Consider the following 21,804-nt stretch of genomic DNA (forward strand, 5'->3'; position numbering starts at 1 on the left):
GGTGCTCCGAGCCGTGTCATTAGTGCCCACGTGAATAAGGAGCATGGGGTAGTGGTCTGTGGGCCGGAGGAGCTGTGGGATCCTCTCCGCAATGTCTCGGATGCGGGCCCCTGGGAAGCAGCAGACTTCCCAGGCTAAGGGGTCGGGGCGGCAGACTGCCCCCTCAGTAGGAAGCAGGCTTCTTGCCGACTATTTGGGCATAGAGGAAAGTCAAAATATATTTAAAATGTGGCACTGGAAGTATGTACATGATCTGTCTGGGAGCACTATAGCACTTACTGCTACAGGAAACAGAGACTAACAGCAGCCAGGCTAACTTGAGTCCTAAGGCACAGCTTAGCTTTGTCTGTGGGCTGAAGGACATTCCCTTTCTAGTCCTCAGTTGCTTAACTAGCAGCATTCATTAGACTTCTTTCCCTTTTTTCTGGAGCATCATATCAGGGAGGCAAATTGCTCTGGCATGTGAGAGTGATTCCTTGCTTTGATCCTGCAGCCCACCTTTAGAATAATAGTGTGACCCAAGGACTACCGCAGACTACAGTGGTAGTGTGGATGGGTGGGCTGTGGGCCTGTGCATGGAGCCCCATGTTTAGCTGAGTGTACCATACTCCACATCTGCTCCCAGACACAGCCCCTTCCCACGCACTGTCATGTGCAGGCCACTTAATCCCCAACTCCCACAGCCAATTTCCCCTGAAGCCCCATGGCCTACCTTTCTTGTCAGACATGATGCAGAGAGCCCCAGCTAGCTCTACAGGCCAACTTTCTCTGGAATCAGTGGATCCCTTTCCAAATATTCTTGTTGCACAAGGCAGCCCTGTGCTGATATAATTCTCCTGAACAGGAGCAGCACAGGTGCCTGTGCACAGTGCAGTGTTATGGAGTTGGCCATACTATTTCCTGCTCAGTGGTGCAACGTCTTATCACAACCATTTGCGGGGGAAGGGAGGAAGGATCAGCTGCCCCCACTGTATTTACCTTTGAAACCCACCTGCTAAGAAGCCTCAGTATAAGAAATTTGCATGCTGTGATGATGGGAAAAATTCTAAATTGCTAGACAGCACAGAATGGTCTGATATGACTGATAGAGCCAATAACCAGTATTGAACAGATAGCCTACAGGGGAAGGTGATAAGGGACTGCGTGCAGAGTGTGATCTTACGTATAGTACTTTTGGTTTGTCCAACTGTCCAACACTACCTTGTAGTTAAGAACAGTGTCTATCCTCTTCCTTAAAACCATTCCAGAGTTAGATGGGAAAAACATTTAAATGTGCAGTTGGGAATTCTTTTTCTTTGGAAATGCTGCACCCATCTCCTTAGCCAGCTCTGGGTAACTTCCTATTATAACTTCTCTTTCTGCAGACATACTTGCTGTGCTCATTTCTGGAGGCTGTGCTGGAATGCTGGGGTGGGGTGTAGCAACTCCTATGGATGTCATTAAGTCTCGGATGCAAGCAGGTGAATTAGGACAACACAAATACAGAGGAGTGATGCACTGTGCCAGAGAGAGTGTGAAAGCAGAGGGATTCACTGTCCTTTTCAAAGGACTTGCGTTAAACTGCATCCGTGCTTTCCCTGTGAACATGGTGGTGTTTGTTACATATGAGGCTGTACTGAGACTCACAGAACATCTTACTAAATAAAAACACGTCACATCATTCTCTTCTAAGGTGGCTGCTTTCTTTAAGACAAATTTCATATAATCAATGTTGAAGTGTCTGATAGTGGAGATCCTGGATGAAATCAGCACATTTAATAGAATGGAAAGCATCAGCAAAGCAGCTTATTGATGTTTTTCTTGCAGAGTCCCAGACTAGTCAAGACACCTCCTGCTTTTCTCCAAACTTGCTCTGACGCGCTCCCAGCCAGCCTGAGGCTGCTGCTCAGGCAGGATGCACTTTCACAAATCTTGGTGTTTTGCTGCCCAAGCACATTCCGTACAGTCAACATTAAACATTCAAATAGCAACCCCTCCGAGTGGGAGCTCATGGGAGAGGGCCAAACACCTCTCCTATCAAAACAAGGCTCACTCTAGCAGCATGACTGCCACAGCACAAGGTTGATTTTTGCTCTGCACCTAATGCTACATGCCATCTGCCATTATATGTACTTACATGGCACATGCACCAACCAGGGTGCTGGATCTGTGAATGCTGGATTTTAGGGGTCTGCAATTCTGTTTTTCTTAGTGTTGCCTTGACCATGAGTTGTGAAACTGCTACTTTAATAATTGCGAACTCCTACTTCTGATAAATTCTCCCAGCTAAACGCCAGCTAGCACAAACACTGTGTGCAGAACCGTTTGAGTGGATCCTTCATTTTCCTCTGTGGTCACAAACTATTGGGGAGAGAAGCCTCAGACTTTGGGCACCCAGCAGTCAAAAGGATTGCACCCATGTTCACAAGAGCAAGGAAAGAGGGGTTAAAAGAAAAACAGCAAGAAATGAAGCTTAGTGCCTCCATTAAATACCAGTGGAGAAATCTGACAGACTTTCAGTACTTTAATCCATATTTTTATTATATTGCCATGAACAAAATGCCAGCAAGTCAAGGAAAATTTAGCCAGTGATTATGAACCTGACAAAAGCGCTCTGTCATTTCACTGGAGCTTTTGAAGACTTTGCCGTCATTGACCTTTAAATACCTCTGGGATTAAAGTGATCGTTCGCAATGGAAAGCTGGGAGTTTCTCCCCTGCTTTGGGACAGAATCACACTGTTATGAGTCAGGGTTGGTTTTCAGAAGCATGGCATTGTTGTAAGCAGCCGGTGCAATATCAAATGATCCCATCAACAAGCAAGTGCTTAATTTACTCTGTCTTCACATTCCCTTTTAGAACTTTCTAGTTGGATTTTAATAATTTAATTACAAAATAGATGTGTAAATTCTTGTGCAAGTTTGTTCTATATTGGTTTTTATTAACCAAGTTTTAACTTAACCTTGTTTATTAAACTGATTCTTAGTGATGAACTACATGGGAAATCTGCAAAAAAATCCCCTGAAGTGCAAATCTTTTAAAGAACTGAAATCACTTAAAGCCTCTGGCACATGTTACATTTGCTGCATGTTATATGTAAGCATTGTGTGACAAACTGTAAATACACAAGACATGAAACCAGCTTATTCCTGGATGAAAACAGCAAATCAGCCACAAAAACTGCTTGCTGAAACAGTGACTTCTGTGATGTGGAAGTATCCTGTGAGAATTCAAAGTATCTTGAGTGTGGCCATTTGGCAGGTTATGATTTGTCACACAATACTTGCATATAATACATGACCAACATAATAGCTATCAGGGGCCTTAGACTGAGCCAAATTAAAAAAAAATGCACAAGCATGGTTCATAGTGGGGTATGGAGAGCTAAAAAACCTCATTTAGAAAGTCCACCTCAACCACAGTTATATAAGGAAGAGAGCAAGGGAGATGATTTTAATTTTTTTTTTATATTTGGGAGATACCCAAAATCTATGGTAAAAATGGTAAACACTGACTTCAGTGCACTTATTAAATACCTCTGGTTTTAGTAGTGCTAGATCATAGTACTCTAGGAATAAGAAAACTAAGTATTTCTGTTTTCGGTATAAGGTAGAAAACAAGTGGTAACAACTGAAGCTGCTCTCTACTAACAAGCTTTAGCTTCCCCCTGGTCCCTTACAGACCTGTAACACATTGAAAAATACTCCACATGTGGCTTGGCACAACCAACAGCTCCTTCTCAGTAGCTACTGCAGAGTAGTTGCTAGCAGGGCCTGGGTGCATTGGCAGAACTAAGATTGGGAAGGCAGTTATTTTCCAGTATCTACCAGCTTGAGGCAGAGACCATCATTCCCCAAGGTCTTCTTCAGTAAGGGCCTGGGCCAAGGCCTGCTGAAAGTGAGGGGGGAAAGACCTCAGCAGGCCTTAAATTCACCTGCAAAACCTCTCCCTCCCCACTTGACAGTAACTATGTACCTACTATATGAACCTAAGAGTACATTTATACAGTTAAAACTATTGCATGACTGTGCCATATTCTACTGCCACAAAACCTGACAAACTGGCCTGACTGGCCTCTCCAACCCTTGGAAAAAACCCCCCAATATACTCTCAGGCCAAATACAGGGGGAATCTTACAGAGTTCCAGCTACTTTCATTTTGTTTGAAAGGAATTTCAAATGCAAAGTAACTGTAATAATTGTCATCACCTATATTTCTAATTCTATCAGTCAGGTCTGAGCTGTAGTCATACATACAACCATATATAGTCACACATTAGATCTAGTTTTAGCAGTACTGTTTTTAACATGGTGTACTAATAGAAGCTTCAGCTGAAATGTGCATTGTATTGCACACATCAGAACAATCACACTAAGACCAAAAGCTTCTTTTTGTCAGAACATTTCCTTGTCCAAGTTTGAAGTATTTCAACCAAGTGAAGTTCATTGGAATATATCTTAAAATAAATACGTCTTCACTTACTGAGGCTTGCCTATAAAACAAACACAAATCCCTTTGTCAAGCAATCACATCATGTGTTTCTTGCCATGATGAGAAGTTCTACCGGTTCCTTGTTATGGATACACGATTTGCCCGTCTCCAGTTCCTTTTGTGTGAGGATATCAAAATACTTTACAATCAACCAACTATCTGAGGCTCTGGGCATTAGGAATCATCAGTTTTACAGGTTTACAGAAATGGAGACACAGGGATGTTCTGATTTCCTCAGGTCCAACCAGAAGGGTGGAGCAGAGAGGGCCTGATTCCCAGCCCCCTGCTTTGGTAAGAAGGACACTCATAGTCTCTATATTTGGATCCTCAGACACACAGGAGGTTGAGTTTTACAGGCAATGAGCATTTATGCAAGTGCAGCATGTCTCCCTGGTAGCCAACTTCACAATTCAGTCCCTTAAACTGTGGTATGCAGGACCAAAGTTGGTGCTTTGAATAACTTGGTTTCTCTGAGATACCATTCCTAGAGCAATTTACAAGTTAGACTTCCACATTACAATGGAAACTTTTATTAATTTTTCTTTATATTTTCAACATGAAATACAATAAATAGGGTGCTTTTACCAACAGAAACAGTGCTTTGAAGAGTCTGAGAAGAGTAGCATTCATATCGCAGTGAATGCAATTCTGCAGTTAACTAGTTTTCATTCCTAAATACTATTTTGAACCAGATTTTTTTTTCTGAAGCGTCCTTGAGGATTCATTGCAAGTAACCTGTTAATAGTCACATTTATAACCAGTGACTGCAGCTTGCACATAATTATGAAGTGACGAAAACCAACAGAGGACTATGATGATTCAATATTGGGTTATCTAATGATAAATTAAATTACAGACATGTCCCTAAAATTCAAATGCCAGTTTCCGTGGAGTCATAAACTGTTTTACCATTTCATTTGTGACCTGTTTGCGTCTCTCCTGATGAGCTGCTATCAAGGGCTGCAATGTTTCAATAAGTGCCTTCTTCAGCTCTCCTGTGAGCAGTGCCCCACTTGTGTAATCCTGCCGAGAGAGGGGCAATGGGTTTTTAAAGCCTGGCTTTTGGTGAATAAAGATTTGGCTGCCACAAAGTTAATTATTTGCTTAGGTTCCCTAATATCACCCGTAAGTGCAATTTTCAGCATAAGGTTATGATACAGCAGTATGTTACTACACATACTATACAGACTGAGTAAGCTACGCGAGCAAAGATTTAACTTGGCTATCCAGTTGTAACAATGGGAAACCAAGCATTTTCCTTCCTAAGAGATCAAAATAAACAAAATAACATGTTTCTGGTCACTGTCATGAGTTGCATAAGAGAACTGTCACACTTTTTTGTTGTAGGGTTTCCTAAGAATCCAAATATGGATAGTATAACCCCCCTTACACTATAGGAGTGTGTCCAGATGAGCTTGCACATATGGTTTGCAGAGCTGCAGACCCCTTGTGTGGTGCTGCAAAATGCACATGCCACATATGGAGGTGTTTGCCATGCTGCTAAATTCACAGCACAGCAGGGTTTTTTGACACCAGGAGGTCCCTGTGTCAAAAAACCTGTGCCAAAAAAAAGCAGAGCAGGGTGGTGCATGTGGTGGCAGCATACGCTGCCTGAAACTGGAATCTGGCCAGGCAGAGCCACACTCTGGCTGCCAGCAAGGCTCCGTGTGCTTGGATCCCTGCTGCTGGAGCCCTAGGAGGCACCCAGGACTCCAGGTAAGGCTGCTGGGGCCAGCCCAGGTACTAGCACCAGCCTCCTCTACCCTACCTGGGGCAACCTGCTGTGTGCCAGACCGCATGGGCATTCCCCAGAAACAAGTAGCAATGGCACAACTATGCGCCACTACTATTTGTTCCTTGGGAAAAGCATGCATGCTTTCATTTAGATGTGCCTTAGGGCTCTGATAGTCTCTGTCCAAACTGTACTGTTTACTCATTTCTGGTAATACATGCACCTGCATTGCTTTTGAAAGTGATTTAGCAGCTGGCAAACAGGCTCAGCCTGCATTCAACGCTATGTTAGAAACTGGTTATGGCCTGGAGAGCTCAACTTTTGTTTGAAATGGTAGCAGGTATATCAACAGCCCTTGCCATTCATGACACTAGTTCAAGCTTCAGCTATTGCAGACACCAGCTCAGCAGTGACTACATTTCTTAATGAAAACAAAACATAATTATTAAAATGTTTTTCAATAGACTTCTGGGGTTTTTGGATTCCTCTCAGCTATAATGGAGGGCACACACAACGGCTGCTTCTGAAAGCTTCCTATTATGGCACCATAACTGGTGTGGGTTCATTAAGCTAAGACAGATTGCAAGACCATCTTTTCTTAAATTTGCACCAAAGCAGCATGATGGCAAAATGTACTCTAGTGCTAGTGCCATGGAAGGAGACTTTTCAGAAAAAAAAAAAATAAGGGAGTGGGTCAAATGTGCTCCTGGAATACATAAGGAATTAGCTATTTTAGTCTAAAAAGATTAAACACAGTGTTTAGCAACCTTTCCCACTTGTAGGCTGGAAATGACCATCCTGGGTCAGGGGAAGGCAGGAAGGTTAGTGCTAGGATGCACAGCAGTTGGCACCTCCCCTGTGGTGGCATGATGAGCACGTCTGCAGCTGATGCTCCCCCCTCCCCCCCCCCGCCCCACTGAATGCTGCCAAAGCTCTGTCTGTAGGCTGGATTTGATTGCTCCATGGATCAGTTTCATCTTGCAGGCCATAGATTACTAACCCCTGGATTAACATCATGTTCAAAGCAGAGGCAAGGTTACGTGGGGGAAACGAAAGGAAGAGTGTGCAGATTCTGCACTAAGTTACTATTTTTGTGCCCTTCTCTCCAGCAAGGTGGGCACTCAGGGCTGCTGTCCTAGTCACCTGCCCACTCTTTAGTTTTACTACTGCTACCACCACACTCAGGATAAGAAGAAGAGCCCATTTCAGGTAGGTCATAGAGCAAAGCTGCCTATATTTATGACGGCTTGTTTGGGCTTCATTGTATGCTAATAGAGAACACTTTTTGACTTTCCCTTTGTTTATCAGTTGTCTAATTGTAACTGCTAGTGAAAGTTTCAGGGGAGTTAGTAGCTGCAAAGACTTTTGAGGATCTGCACTCCAGACACAAGTAGGGCTTTTTAAATGATTATTAAAAATGCCAAAAACCTGATATAATTTAAATATAGGATATGGGAGAGGAAAAGCTCTCTTGCCCAAGATACCCTTACAAAAATATTAGAGGAGACAGAACAAATGACATATGTGAGGAGAAAATGCTGCAATCATCAAACACAAATCTTGACCACTTATTGGCTTGGAAGCATGACAGCAACTCAAAGGAAGGAGGTGACTGGGGTAATGTCACAGCACAAGTATCTTGCCCAAAGAGGTTCACAGGCAGACTTAGTTATAGGCTGGCCCCACCCCAGACCCTTCTGAGGGGACAGATAGCAATTAATATTTTTTCTTGGCTCCTTACCTGCTTCAATTGTTCAAGTTTGTCATCATCTTCAAGGAAGAAGGTTAGGTACATGTAAGACACATCAACATCACAGTTGCCCCCGTACTTCCTGTGCTCTTCAATAGTATCTTTTCCTCCAGAGAAGGCATGCTTGTTGATCTAGAATAACATAATGGTTTGATGACCTGACTTTTCTCAAACGTTAATTTCTATGTAATAAATACATATAACAAAAATCTACATTAAAGATCAGTTGAACTGCAAGTAAGAGCAGAGTGTGTAGTTTTAAAAGGCAAGGCAAGAAGCCTAATTTTAATGAATGAGTTAAAGGGAGTTCAGGAGGAGAAAATGAGGATATACAGAGTCAGTACATAAGCCTTGTGACTGGTTCAGTAGCCGACAGAGTGCATCCCAGTTTTTGCTATGGATTTGCAAGTCCTTTTTTGGTACTGTTGCTGCTACTTGTTGGGAAAACCACGTTGGTTTTTACAAAAAGAAAAACTCTTCAAACAACATTAAAGAGATTCAACCTCAATAAGAAATTAACTTTGATGGGAGAGGACGAGGCACAATTCAGAGAAATTACAGTAGGAAAAAAAAGAGTAGATTTGGTAACTGTAGTAAATACAAGGGGAAAGATAGCAGAGAGACAAGGAGAGAAGCTGCAGATACTAAGAACATAAACGTAAGAACATAAAAATTACCACTGGCTGAGTCAGCCCAGAGGTCCATATTGCCCAGTGTTACACAGTGGAAGAGAGTGGAGCTGAAAGGGAGAGTGCACTGGGTATGACCAGTGATGTTTTCCACTGTTCCTCTATCACTTGCACTCGTCAGCATTTAAGGTCTAGGAAGTACTAATTCAAAGGCTGTATCCCTAATTCCCATGCTCCATAACATACTTGTGCCCCTTTCCTCCAAGAATTTGTCCAGTTCCTTTCTGAATCCAGCTAAACTGTCAGCTTCCACAACATCTGGGGGCAATGAGTTCCACATTTTAATTATACTTTGTGTGAAAAAGAACTTCCTTTTGTTAGTTTTAAACTTACTACCTACTGGTTTCATTTTATGACCCCATCACTTTACATTTATCTACATTGACATGTACCTGCCATTTATTGTTCCAGACCCTTCTGTAGTTTCTCATGGTCTGCCTTGGCCTTTAGCATTTTGAATAATTTTGTGTCATCAGTAGATCTGGGCACCTTGCTACTCACCCTCTTTTTCACATAATTTATGAATACGTTTCACAGTTTCATAATTGGTAGGGTAAGCAGGGACCTGAGCAGATCATCAAGTCCGACCCCCTGCCATGGCAGGAAAGAGTACTGGGGTCAAATGACACTGGTGAGGTGATTATCTAGCCTCCTCTGGAAGACCCCCAGGGTAGGAGCCAGCACCACTTCCCTTGGAAGTTGGTTTCAGATCCTAGCCACCCTGACTGTGAAGTAGCGCCTCCTGATATCTAGCCTGAACCTACTCTAACAGCTTAAGGCTGTTATTCCTAGTTACTCCTGGGAGTGCTTTGGGGAATGGGGTCTCTCCCATTCCCTGCTGGTGCCCCTTGGTAAGTTTATAGATGGCCACCAGATCCCCCCTCAGCCTTCTCTTGTGGAGGCTGAACAGGTTCAGGTCCCATAGCCTCTCCTCGTAGGGCCTGCCCTGCTGCCCCGGATCATGCAAGTGGCTTCCTCTGGACCCTCTCCATGTTGTCCACATCCCTCCTGAAGTGCAGCACCCAGAACTGGACGCAGTACGCCAGCTGCGGCCTGACCAGTGCCGCACAGAGGGGGAGGATCACCTCCTTGGACCTGCTCGTGATGTATCCGTGGATGCACAACAAGGTGCGGTTAGCCTTCCTGACTGCATTCTCACATTGCTGGCCCATGTTCATCTTGGAATCAATAACGACTCCAAGATCCTTTTCTGCCTCTGTGCTAATGTGAAGGGAGTTCCCAGCCTGTAGGTATGCTGCTGGTTTTTCCTCCCCAGGTGCAGCACCCTGCACTTGTAAGTGTTGAAACCCATCCTATTCTTGTCCGTCCACCCTTGTAACCTGTCCAGATCTAGTTGTAGCCCGTCCCTTCCTTCTAGGATGCCCACTTCTCCCCGCATCTTAGCATCATCCATGAATCTTAACAAGGTGCTTTTCACCCCCTTGTCCAAGTGGCTGATGAAGATGTTTAACAGTGCGGGTCTGAGGACCAAGCCCTGGGGGACCTCACTGCCCACATCCCTCCAGGTCAAAAATGACCCATCCACCACCACTCTCTGGTTGCGGCCCTCCAGCCAATTTGCAACCCATCTGCATAGGCATCGACACCACAGTTGCCTAATTTTTTAATGAGAACAGGGTTAGAGACAGTGCCGAAGGGCTTCCTAAAGTCCAGAAAGACTACCGTATTTTTCGGACCATAAGACGCACTTTTTTCCCCCCAAAAGTGGGGGGAAAACGAGGGTGCGTCTTATGGTCCGAAGGTGTGTGTCCCGGGGAGACGGGGCAGAGCTTGCCCGCGGAGGCGGCGGAGCCCGAGCGGGACATCCGCCGCTTGTTTAGACCGGAAGCCGGCGCCCATGCCAGTGGCCGGGAGCCGGCAATAAAAATGGCCGGCCGGAACAGACGGGGCAGGAGTCCGAAGAAGGGACTCGCTGCCGCGGAGACTGAGGCTCCAGGAGGGGTGCGTCTTATGGTCCGAAAAATACGGTATGTCCACCACAACACTTGTGTCCAAGGAATCTGTGACCTGGTTGCAGAAGGCCACCAGGTTGGTCTGACAGGACCTGCCTCTAATGAACCCATGTTGATTGCCCCTAAGCATGATCTTCCCCGCTAGTCCCTTGCAGATGTGCTCCTGGATAATTTTCTCAAAGAGCTTCCCCAGGACCGAGGTAAGATTAACGGGCCTATAGTTTCCTGGGTCCTCCTTCCTTCCTTCTTTGAAAATGGGGACCACATTGGCTCTTTTCCAGTCCTCTGGCACCTTGCCAGAGCACAGGTGCTCGTAAAGCTGTACCAGGGGTCCCATAATGAACTCTGCCAATTCCCTCAGTGCCCTGGGGCGGAGATAGTCAGGACCTGCTGATTTGAACATGTCCAGTCCCACCAGAAGTTCCCTAACTCGGTCCTCTCTGACCCTGGGCCCCGCTGTGCCTCTCCTGAGTCCATCCTGAATCCCGCTGGGGGGGATGTCCCGGTTCCTGCTCAGAAAAACAGAGGCAAAGAATTTGTTAAAGAGGTCAGCTTTATCGTCTGGTGTGACCACCAGATTTCCAAGCATGTCCTGCAGGGGACCCACGTTACCTGGTGCCTTCTTTTTACTTCCTATGCATCTAAAAAAGGACTTCTTGTTATCTTTCATCTGGGTCGCTAGTCCCAGTTCTGTCTCTGCCTTAGCCTTCCTAACATCCCCCCTACAGTCTTGAGCAATGGAGGTATAAGCCTCTTTGGTGATGGCCCTTCCCTTTCATTGGGTGTACGCCTCCTTTTTAGCTTTAGGACATTCCTGAATGCCTTTGGTGAGCCATAGGGGCCTTTGGTGAGCCATAGGGGCTTTTGAGCACTCTTGCCCCTTTGATTTGTGTTGGGCCTGTCACCCTTTGGGCTTGGAGGATTGTCTCCTTAAGGAACCCCTCCCCTCCGGGACCTCAGTGTCTCACCAACTAATCTCCTTAATTCATTGAAATCAGCCCTCCCTTAAACAGCATTTGTTCCAAAGCAGATCCCTGAGGGGTCCCTGCTGTTTACTTCTTTCCATCCTGAAAGCTGACCTCTTTGCTTTCTATCTTTGAGTCAATCTCTAATCCACAAGTGGACGTCTCCTGTAATCCCATGATTACCTCATTTAGTTAAGAGCTTCTGACAACCAACGGATCTTGTGAAAAGCTTTTTGGAAGCCCAGATAGACTATGGCAACTGGATTGCCCCAGCTCACCTGCTTACTGACACCTTTAAAGAACCCTAGTACAAGGGTAGGCAATCCCCAGCAAGGGAGCATGGCATGCAAAGACATTTTGCTTGGCACATGTGCCTTGGTGCTGTCAGTGGGGAAGGGGCTGGGGTTGCACTCCTCAGTAAGGCAAACAATTTGAACCTGTTATCACAAGAAAATTTCCCTATTCCAAATCACACAAAATTCTAACTTTCCAATATCTTTTTCTGAGATGAACTGAACACACCATTGTTTTATAAAATGACAAAATATTTTCTATATTATACTTCACCCCATTTCTTATGTATCTTCACATTAGTTATTTTTAATAAAGTGCTTCTGCTTATTCAACAGAGGGTTTCACTGAGATGTCCGCAACTTTCTCCTGAGTTTTATTCTTTTATTTATATGATTTATATGCTGTCCTTCAAGGCTCAAGGAAGCTTATGGCAAGGGAGACACAACAGCAATTAAAAGAGTGCTGGAATAAATAAAGTAACAAAATCACAAAATAAAGCAGAGACCCACTGAAAAACATCTCTGCCTAGTTTTGGTTGATAAATACCTGCCCAAACAGAAAAGTCTTGCAGTGCTTCTGAAAATCGATTCAGATCATTTAGTTCCTAGTAAGATTAATAAGTAGTCAAAGATATTCTTTCATTTTTTCACAGTGAATTTAATCTACCATCGTGTCACCATTTACCTCACTTGATTAGGTCCAGGCTCGACTAACCTAATAGTGCATTATCTCATTGCTCACAAGCTTTTTCCGGGTCATTAATCATCATCAGTTCTGCCACAGAATCTCAAAGCAGCCCATTGTAAATCTTTTTGCCTCTATGGAAATATATCATTCATTCCTGCTCTTTGTTTTCTGTCTCCTGGTTAATTCACAGTCCACAACAATATCCACCTTTAGCTGCATTAGTTCCTTGTTTCCTTAGTGGCCACTTTTTATATTTTTAAAATCTAAAGAAATATCAGCTTGTTCCCCTTCATCCATTACTTCATTAATGCTCAAAGAATTCTAACGGATTGAACAAGGCATACATTTCCTTTGGCCAAGCAGTGTGGGTTACACCTTTATACTGTGATATTCACAGTGGTTAAAACTATATTTATAGTTACAGTTTCAACCAGTTTACTAAAACAGCCGACATAGGTTGGTAGCATCCTGGAGGTTATTTAGAGAGCAGGAGTTAGTCTGAAATCAGGTACAAGGCAGGGCAGGGTGGCACCTTAGCCTCCTACTACATGTTACAGGTACTGTACAATTAACTGGTTAATTGCACAATTACTTTGAGACCAGCTACACAAGCAAAGTAGCTGTTACACCATAAAAAGCTCCAACCAGCTATAAAGTCAGACCTCGAAAATATGTACTAACTTTATGTCTGGTTGCTATCCAGCTTTAAATTTGCATGTGTAGCAGTCTGCCCCTGCAGCTGGGAGCCCATCAGCTGACTGGGGTGCACCAGGCGCAGCTGGGGCTGGGAGTCCCGCAGATAATGGGACTCTCCCCCGCAACAGTGCCCCACCTGGAGGCACCGGAGGCCCCATGTATGGATCATGCTTCAGTTCTGTCACACCTTTACTTGAAAGTCCAGAGGGACCCACAGGTTCAGAGAGCCATAAGCTTTCATAGGTGACAGCCTACTTTGTCAGATAGTGGACTCACCAAAAGAATGGACCAATGTCATATTTCGAAGAGCATAACTTAGTGTAAAGCTTTGTTTAAAAAAACCCAAACAAACTCCACCTAACTGTACAGCACTGCAAACTGACATCCACACCACACAAATGCAAGACCCCAGTGACAGCGAGTTACAATTGTATTTCTTAAATACTGCTTATTCCTACCAGTTCACATGCAAGACACTGGTTCTTCAGTGTGGAAAAGTCTGATCAGTGCACTCCACGATAGCTTGATAACCATGTTAGGGCTGCTCCCTACTCATCTACCAGATGAAGGGATCTTCCTCCTCTTCTGAATGACAGCAACCCTTCACTAATTACAGGCCGGATACTTCATCATTACACCCTCCATTAAGTGCTAACTTTAGGTATAAAAAGAACACCTGCCTACACGTTAGCAAGTCAAGTGTCTCTCACAGCCAGAGCCCCGGAAGCAGGTTTCCCCATCTAACTCGTAACGTTTCCAGACCGTTCTAAGGATGACTCATTCTCAGAGCAAATCTACATCACAGGGACACACCTTGCCTAATCCAGTCTACTACCACCAGCAACCTTTCTTTTAGGATTAACAGAAGTTATGGAAATATGCCCGGTTGGGGGGAAATGCCCATTTCAATATCAAGGCAGAAGTTAATGTAATATTTCTGTTCACAAGCTAATTAGCTGGAGGAGTCCACAGCAAAGGCAGATCCATTGAGAGCAGCAGTAAAAGCTTGGCTTGCCTAGCAACCGGCACTGGGTAACACATGGTGTTTGGTACAGTGCAGTATCAATAGAGAACAAGAGCTGCTAATTTAATATACATCACAGATTGTCAGTCTTTACAACTATGGAAACTGCTGAGTATTTTTAGAGGCAGAGAATCAACAGATCTTATTCTTACGCCAGAGCTCTGCAGACACCAGAGGAACCAACCAGACGTTTAGTACATTAAATCTTACTCTGGTAGTTTAGCTGGCAAGGCAAAAGTGTCTATGAGGTCAGTTACATTTGTATGACTCAGTCCATTGCTGAACATAGGATGAAGGGTTCAAGGAAAGAGGATATGGCCAGGTATGAATTGATAGACATACAACAACAACAACAGATTCTTTTGTTACCCTGACGAAATCTACCCTTCTTCAATAGTGCTGTACATGTTCAATAAATGAACACTTTCTTACCTTCGTCTTGATTTGCTTGGGCGTGTCAGTGAGGAAGATGGAAGAGTTGGGATCACTGGCACTCATTTTTGTCTGTGCTCCTTGCAGGGCTGGGAAAAAGATGGAGTGTAGTAATGCTGGTTTTGGGTATCCAAGTCTAGGTGCTACATCTCGGGTCATTCTGAAATAAGGATCCTGGAACAACCACCAATAAAACTGAATATACACAGTTGAAAACTGCTTGATTATTTTTGACCTAGTTCAGCTTCAAAGCACTAATCTTCTGGCAGGATATTCCCTATTCAGTACCAGTTCCCTTAGGCAGCCGACCTACCCTAAAAAAATCCCTCTCTGTATCTCTGTAGTCTCTTTGTGGACTCATGTCATAATCACTCAATACATTTATTTTAAAAGAAGCTGTGTTATGACTTCAGTAACTGTGAAAGCCACACGTTGGATAGCTCAGACAAGAGTTGGCCACCTATCAACAGGGGCTGGCAGATGGACTGCAAGCTTCTACAGGCACAGAATCTGATCTAGAGCACTGAGCACTCTCCCAGCACCGAGTTAATAGTGCATTTTTACAAGCCATGTCAGGGGCTGACACACCTAACAAGTGTGTGTGTGTGTGTGGGGGGGAATCAATTGTGGTGACAATACAGTATGAATGGAATGTAATGGTTTCGTTTAGGGCTGTCTAACGGGCAACCCAGGGGATACATGTGGTCCTTGAGGAGTTAACTTGCAGCCCCTGGGCTCCTACCCAGCTGTTTGCTCCCCCCACTGTTCCAGCTGCAGCAACAGTAGGGGCATCCAGGCTCCCCCTCCCTCCTCCAGTTTCAGCTTCCTGAAGTGTAGTGCAGGCTGTAGCACCCCAAGAGCCCTGGCAGCCCTGACACCCCTGGCAGCCTGGGATGTCTGTGCGGTACGATACAGCTGGGGAGTTGAGGGGGAGGCTAGGGTGCCTGTGTGCACAGTGCAGCAGAGGGGGCAGTGGCCGCCTGTCTGGCCCATGTAGCCCCCAGACACTTATAAGTTGGACAGTCCTGCTTTAGTTCATACATCTCCCAGTGGCTGCTCCCAGAGGAGGTAAAGTCCTGTAGCTTATGACATTCAAATGGTAAAAATCTATTGTTTGGATGGTAAAGGCTGGGGATTTGATCCCTCAAAGAAGGCCATGGTGCCTGACTAGGTGGGCACAACACATGCCTACACCTGTACACTACAGGAATTGAGCTGAGATCACGATGGATTCAATACTTAATAGAAACATGTACTAATTAGTAAAGTGTGACTCTTGGCTGAAGGGCTTTTGTTTTTACTGGACATAGTGTAAGACCCTTCCACTTTCTCACATGTCTTCCTAAGGAAGGTGCTTGTGGAAATAAACTTTTCTAAATGCATTCATGCCCCGGCAGAGAGGTCTGATGTGTGCCTTAAAACCCGCCCCCACACCCCTTAAAATAAAGCTGATGCATAATAAGATGATTTCTCACTTGATCAATGGCACATGGAATAAGACACTGAATGTCCTCCTTGCCCTTGAAAATCTGTGGGAATGTTGAGCTGAAGGATGGAGCAGCTTGAATAGCAGGAAAACTGATCTTTCCTAGAAAAGAAGACATTTTGGAAGATTCTGATTTGCCCTTGCCAGTGCATTATCACCTAGGATGCATAATCAATTAATACTAAAGTAAGTTAACTTTAACAAAGTTCACTGGCATCTCTAAACTAATGATGGTGGGTGTCAGGAAGGGTAATGAAAAGGACTAGATTACTCTAGGCACTCAGTTGGGTCACTGTCAGAGACAGGCTACTGGGCTAGATAGGCCATTGGTCTGACCTACTATGACACTTCTGATATTCTTAATAAGACATACAACTACACAGAAACAATTAATTTAGTTCAATTTCTGAAATACATATTAATTCTATCTTGCTCAGATAGTGAATTGACTGAGAAAGAGAGAGAAGCTTTTGTATGGGATGTTTTGGATAGGAATATTTCTGCCTTGAGTCTCTTCCAGTCCTACTTTTAGGGAATTCTTTAAGTAAAATATTAAACTGAATTTTATTTATTAATATAAATACATATAAATATATATATAGAGAATATATCATAGAAAAGTAGGGATGGAAAGGACTTACAAGAGCAATATTTTTACTGAAACCATTCCAATGCTAATAGTAGTAAAATAAATAATTATTCACTACACTTAAGCTTATCACACAAACTTAGATAAATTCTGTATTTAATACTTCATTGCCATTAAGACAACAGTAGTATTTATATTGCAAAAAAAATTGTTAGCTGTAATTTGGCTTGAAGAAGGACACCAGTTTAAAATATTAATATTGAGCTGTCCTTCTCACCCTTTTAATGAGCGCAGATCCTAGTCTGTTTACATAACCAAGTTGCCTTTGACTTAAAAAGTGTGCAAAAAGCTGTAATTTCTAGTGATTCATATTCACAATCTTACCAATGCAATCGCTATCTGTAAAACCAAAGATTCCTTTCACTTGGTTAAATGTAACATGCTTCTGAATCTTTACAATGTTTTTGTAGAATCCAGGACTCATTCTGTAAGGCAAAATGAAAAGACAAATTAATAGCAAAATATAGTTTCCCTCTTCAACTTTTTCTAATATAATTTCTGCAATAAAACTGACACAATGCAAGTGAGCTGTTACTCCACCTGAGCAGTACTGCTTTATGACACATTCTGGATACACTTGTTGTTAAATAAAGATTATTTTACATTTTCTTATTGAAGCTACCATATATTTGTAGACGGGGCTCATGAAAAGCTTTTTTATGAAAATTGGCTTTATTGGTGGAAGACTGGGGTTTCCTAAATATGAAATTTCTCACAGTCGGTAGCTGCTGTACGCTGAAAACATAACCTTTTTGTCAAAAAACATGCCTGGAAACAGAAATATTCTGACTTGCAAATGATGCTGGGGTGATGCTCATGGGAGCTGAAATGGTGTCAGATCCCCATTTCCCTCTCTAGGCCCGGGCATTCTGAACTGAAATCTTCCATAATGTTCTATGGCCAGATACCATCAAGATACAGCATTTGCTCTCTCTTAGAAAGGAGACCATGGGAGATGTAGTTGAACTAGGGAGCTTGGTCTATAGAGAATAGGAGTGGGATGCACTTGACTATGATCCCATTAGACAGCATTTCTAACACCATTTCTAAATCAAAACAGTTGTTTTTTGAATTTCTACTGGAAAGCTGAATTTTTCACAGGAGGCTGTAGCTATTTTTGTTGTTGTTTCAGTTGGTTAAGGATGGGCAGCTCCAATGCTACAGCTAAATTTGGTAAAGCTATTCCATGTGTTGTCAACCCCAGAAATAATTCCAGTGCAAATGGGACCTGTAGTTATCAATGAAAGGAAGTAAAATGGCTGAGAGTATTTCTTCATCAGGATGACATCTTTGCAAATTCCTTGCGCTACAAGGAAAAACAAAAATGGTTTCTTTCCCTTTCAGGAAAGCAAGCATTGGGAACACTAGAGAAAAGCTCCATAACTTTCCTCCAAAGAGCTAACCTCCCCTGAATTAGAGAGGTTTTTTGGCATGCTTGTAACCTCCGTATCCGAACACCTAATTAACCTTCCTCTTTCAAGTGCCAATTATATGTTATGGGTCTACTAAGAACAGTTTTTGAAAAAACAGATAAAAACTTCTGGGGGAAGGATAAAGAAAACCCAAACACTAACAACTTCCAAGGCTAACCCTACAGTCTTTTCTTAGCCAAGACCTTCTATTAAAATTGCAAGGGGCTTTGCAAGAGTAGTACTGATCAAACCTGGTATTACTGACCCACCTCTCTGCAAAAAAAAATCTGAAGTTGGCGGGGCTGTTACACAAAACAATACATCTGATACAAACATATTAGCACACAACTCATTTATGTACTTGGAGGTTCTTATTACTGTGACTCTCCTTCTCTCCTCTCTTTGCAATCTCTTCAGTCAGGAATTGTACTTTCCTGTATATTTTTATTCCCATTAGATAATGTAACCTCGATCCCAATTAGGGCCTTAAACTGTCACATAAATATAACAACATGGTGCTGTACAAGATGGAATGAGCCAAGGTCCCTGTCTCAAGGATTTTGTAGTCCAGTTGGTACAGAATTGGATCTAAGCCATACAGATGCTGCAGAACACATGAAGGTCTGATTATCATAGCTGTAGGGATACCTGCTGCCTATTCCAATTGTTTCTTTCTTCTGTTACTTTAAAATTCTTATGGAGCGTTTTATTTTTGCTTGGAAGGTACATTTGCTGTAGTCTGTGTGTGGCATAGGAAATTTAGATACAAGTTTGGGAGTATGAGACAAAAGTATGCCCTAGAGTCTTCTCTTTTTCTGCTTCCCTATTATTAGTTCTTAGGGCATTAGAGGGAAGGGGAAAACATTGCTCACAATTTGCTCATCTTTACTTACTTAAGTAGCTCCTACTCATGCTGACTTGAATAGGACAGACATAAGAGTCACAAATACTCACCGAGTAAAAGATTTCAAGTTCAGGCCTAATATGTTTTAATAAAACATTTCCTCTCTTCCGTTTGCAGACAAAGGGAGGAGAATATAATACGAATGGGGGCACTCTGGAGAATTTTTCTGGGTTTTTGTTGTTGTTAAAATATAAAATATTTTAAAAACTGATTTTTATAAAAAGAAAGAAAGAACTATAACAAATGTAAAATGATAAATATATAGGACCAATACTTCTATACCAGAACTGACTTGAATCTCTGGGTCAGAAGATCTCTGATATTTAATATTGATCACAGGGACTTAGGAAAGTAGGGTTGTAGGGGACCTTACAAGGTTTAATGCAAGGTAAGTACATGATCTTATTAAAAAAAAGAGCTCCAAAAATATACATCTGTTCCCTGATCATAAAGTTTTGCAACTTTAATCTTTCCAGGGAACTGGAATTAATGGACAGTCAGGTATTAGCTTATACCTTCAGGGCCATTTGGCAATACTGGCAGATGCATGAGAACATGTAGCAATACTGCAGCTTCAGCAACTGCCATTCAACAAACATTTCTGCTATTTTTGTTCAAGACTGAGACAGATCTCAAAATATACACTGTGTTTGCACATGTACATGAGTGGAACTTGTAACCACACTTGTGGTCTAACTCTGCTGCCACTGGTCTCCATTAAAGGTTTATTGAGAATACAAATGGAAGCAAACTTAGGTAAACACTGAGGATGTTTCACAGAAATATGGCAGGCAGGCATGAATAAGTTAGAAGAAATTCAAAGCCTTATCAAGAAGTCTTTAAGCTTAGGCAGTTTGGAACATCTCAGAGGCACTGTCCTCTTGCATATTATTGAAAATGTATTTAATGGCATAAAAACAAAAATCAATGTAAAATCATTGAGGTCTTATGTCTTCACATGGGGCCCCTCTTACACAGGAAACAGATACTTGAGGTGGTAAAAATTTGCAAAATTAAGTCCTATAAGAGCAAATTCTTTTCAATGAGTTGAGAACCAATGCCATGTGGGGATACAAAAGGTTAAGTGCCATCTCTAAAGCATTGTTCCCCATTCTGAAGTCTTCCTGGAAGCTTTTTCTCCTCACCCATGTGAGAAAGTAAACCCTACAACCTGATTTTCAAACTGTATTATAGATCAGGCAGTTACACTAAGCCGCTCATTTTTAAATTGCAAGAATCTTGTGAGCTTCTATTAGCGGTGCACCCCCTACTGGAAATTAAAATGGTAACCTTCTTGTTATACTTCAATACAAGGTTTTTGACAAGTTACTTGTATCCCCTAAAAAGAGCAGAAAAGTTATATCAAGCTAAGGACATCAGTAAGGTTTTGATCCCAAATAATCAAGTTTCAGCCCCAAGATTACCAGTGTAAGCCATAAAAGCATCGTAGACTGTGTGCAACATGTGCCATGTGTAACACAGGCTGAGGAGTCTGACAGTGGGCATGAGAGTGAGACAGTCAGTGTCTTTAAGGGAATCACAGAAAAGTGTTGCAACTTGTTCTGTGTTAGGCTCAGGGCAACCTAGGGAGTATTCCCCCTGGATTAGTGAACTTCGTGGCAGACTCTGTGAGAGAAAAAGAAAAAAGAGTCAGAGATGGAGAAGTGGGATGTAGACAAAAGCACTCCAAGTTTCTGGGATAAGGATGTGTTCTGTGGACTGCACCCATTTGCGCAGTTGTGCAACCAGTGGTCTTTCCTGGATAGTCTCCAGACATAAACCCTGGATGAATAAAAAGGCAAATAAGTGAGACGCCCTCCAGGGGCTGTTGATTGCATGTACAGCTTTGACTAAAGAAACGGAGCATTTACAGAATGCAGAGGATGAGTCAGAGAAACTATGGCAAGAGGTGGCTGTCTTAAAGGCACGAATGTATACATTACAAGGCATGTCCTTAAAGGACAAAGTAGATATTACAAAGTTAAAAAAACAAGTGGAAGCTTTATAAAACCAAAAAGAAGGAAGCAGATAAAGAAACAGCGTTGTGGAAATAGAAAGGACAGGATCCCACAAGCTGTGTGAGAGGTCTTGAAAGATTCTCCAAATTTAACTAGGTCTGACCACCATCAATGACACCAGAAGATAAGAGAGTTGGAAGCTAAATTAGGAGTGTCAGAGGAAACTGTGGCAGAGATACAAGGCTTGGGGGTGGGAGAAGAGAGGAGGGACATGTAGGAGAAGATGGGTCTAGTGAAAATGAGTTAGAAGACTGGGATGACAATTGCCCAAATCTATATCTTTCCTATTACAATTACGAGTTCAATCACTGGGGTGACCCTCCCTATTGACCACCCCCATTTCCCCCTTGAGAAGAGAGTTGTAAAGGTTAAGTGATGCCTTGTTGCCTGCCAGAGGCCTATGGCCCCTATTGTGGAAAAGGGTCTTCAAGGGTGCCTATACATGTGCTCCGACATGTTCTAATTAGTTGCAGTTAGAACATGTTGGAGCAGACTCCATTAAAAGGCCCCCCTTGGCCTGAGAAACCAGCGTTCCCCGATGGCAGGCCCACTGCGCATGTGCGCAGTTTAAAAGGGCCCGCCAAACAGGGAAAAAAAAAGAAGAAGCTCAGTTAGGCTCCAGAG

At 43.0% G+C, this 21,804-nt stretch overlaps 2 protein-coding genes across 4 annotated transcripts in view; one reads left to right on the forward strand and one right to left on the reverse strand.

The window, feature by feature from the left end:
• Positions 1 to 1,660, forward strand: part of SLC25A47 (solute carrier family 25 member 47) — a 14,662-nt gene extending 13,002 nt beyond the window's left edge. For all 3 annotated transcript variants that reach the window (XM_019552517.1, XM_019552518.1, XM_019552516.1), the window contains one exon: positions 1,365 to 1,660. In XM_019552517.1, the coding sequence (XP_019408062.1) occupies positions 1,365 to 1,645 (281 nt within the window). In that variant the 3' untranslated portion in view covers positions 1,646 to 1,660. The remainder of the gene's footprint in view (positions 1 to 1,364) is intronic.
• A 3,319-nt stretch (positions 1,661 to 4,979) lies between these two features.
• The window catches only part of WARS (tryptophanyl-tRNA synthetase), a 27,801-nt gene continuing 10,976 nt past the window's right edge, over positions 4,980 to 21,804 (reverse strand). Inside the window, exons 6-10 of the mRNA XM_019552515.1 lie at positions 17,171 to 17,271; positions 16,187 to 16,299; positions 14,712 to 14,885; positions 7,943 to 8,083; positions 4,980 to 5,492 (exon numbers count right to left, since the gene is read on the reverse strand). Of these exons, the coding sequence (XP_019408060.1) occupies positions 5,334 to 5,492; positions 7,943 to 8,083; positions 14,712 to 14,885; positions 16,187 to 16,299; positions 17,171 to 17,271 (688 nt within the window). The 3' untranslated portion in view covers positions 4,980 to 5,333. The remainder of the gene's footprint in view (positions 5,493 to 7,942; positions 8,084 to 14,711; positions 14,886 to 16,186; positions 16,300 to 17,170; positions 17,272 to 21,804) is intronic.

This window comes from Crocodylus porosus, unplaced genomic scaffold (genome assembly GCF_001723895.1).
Source record: "Crocodylus porosus isolate Cpor-Errol unplaced genomic scaffold, CroPor_comp1, whole genome shotgun sequence".
NCBI lineage: Eukaryota > Metazoa > Chordata > Crocodylia > Crocodylidae > Crocodylus > Crocodylus porosus.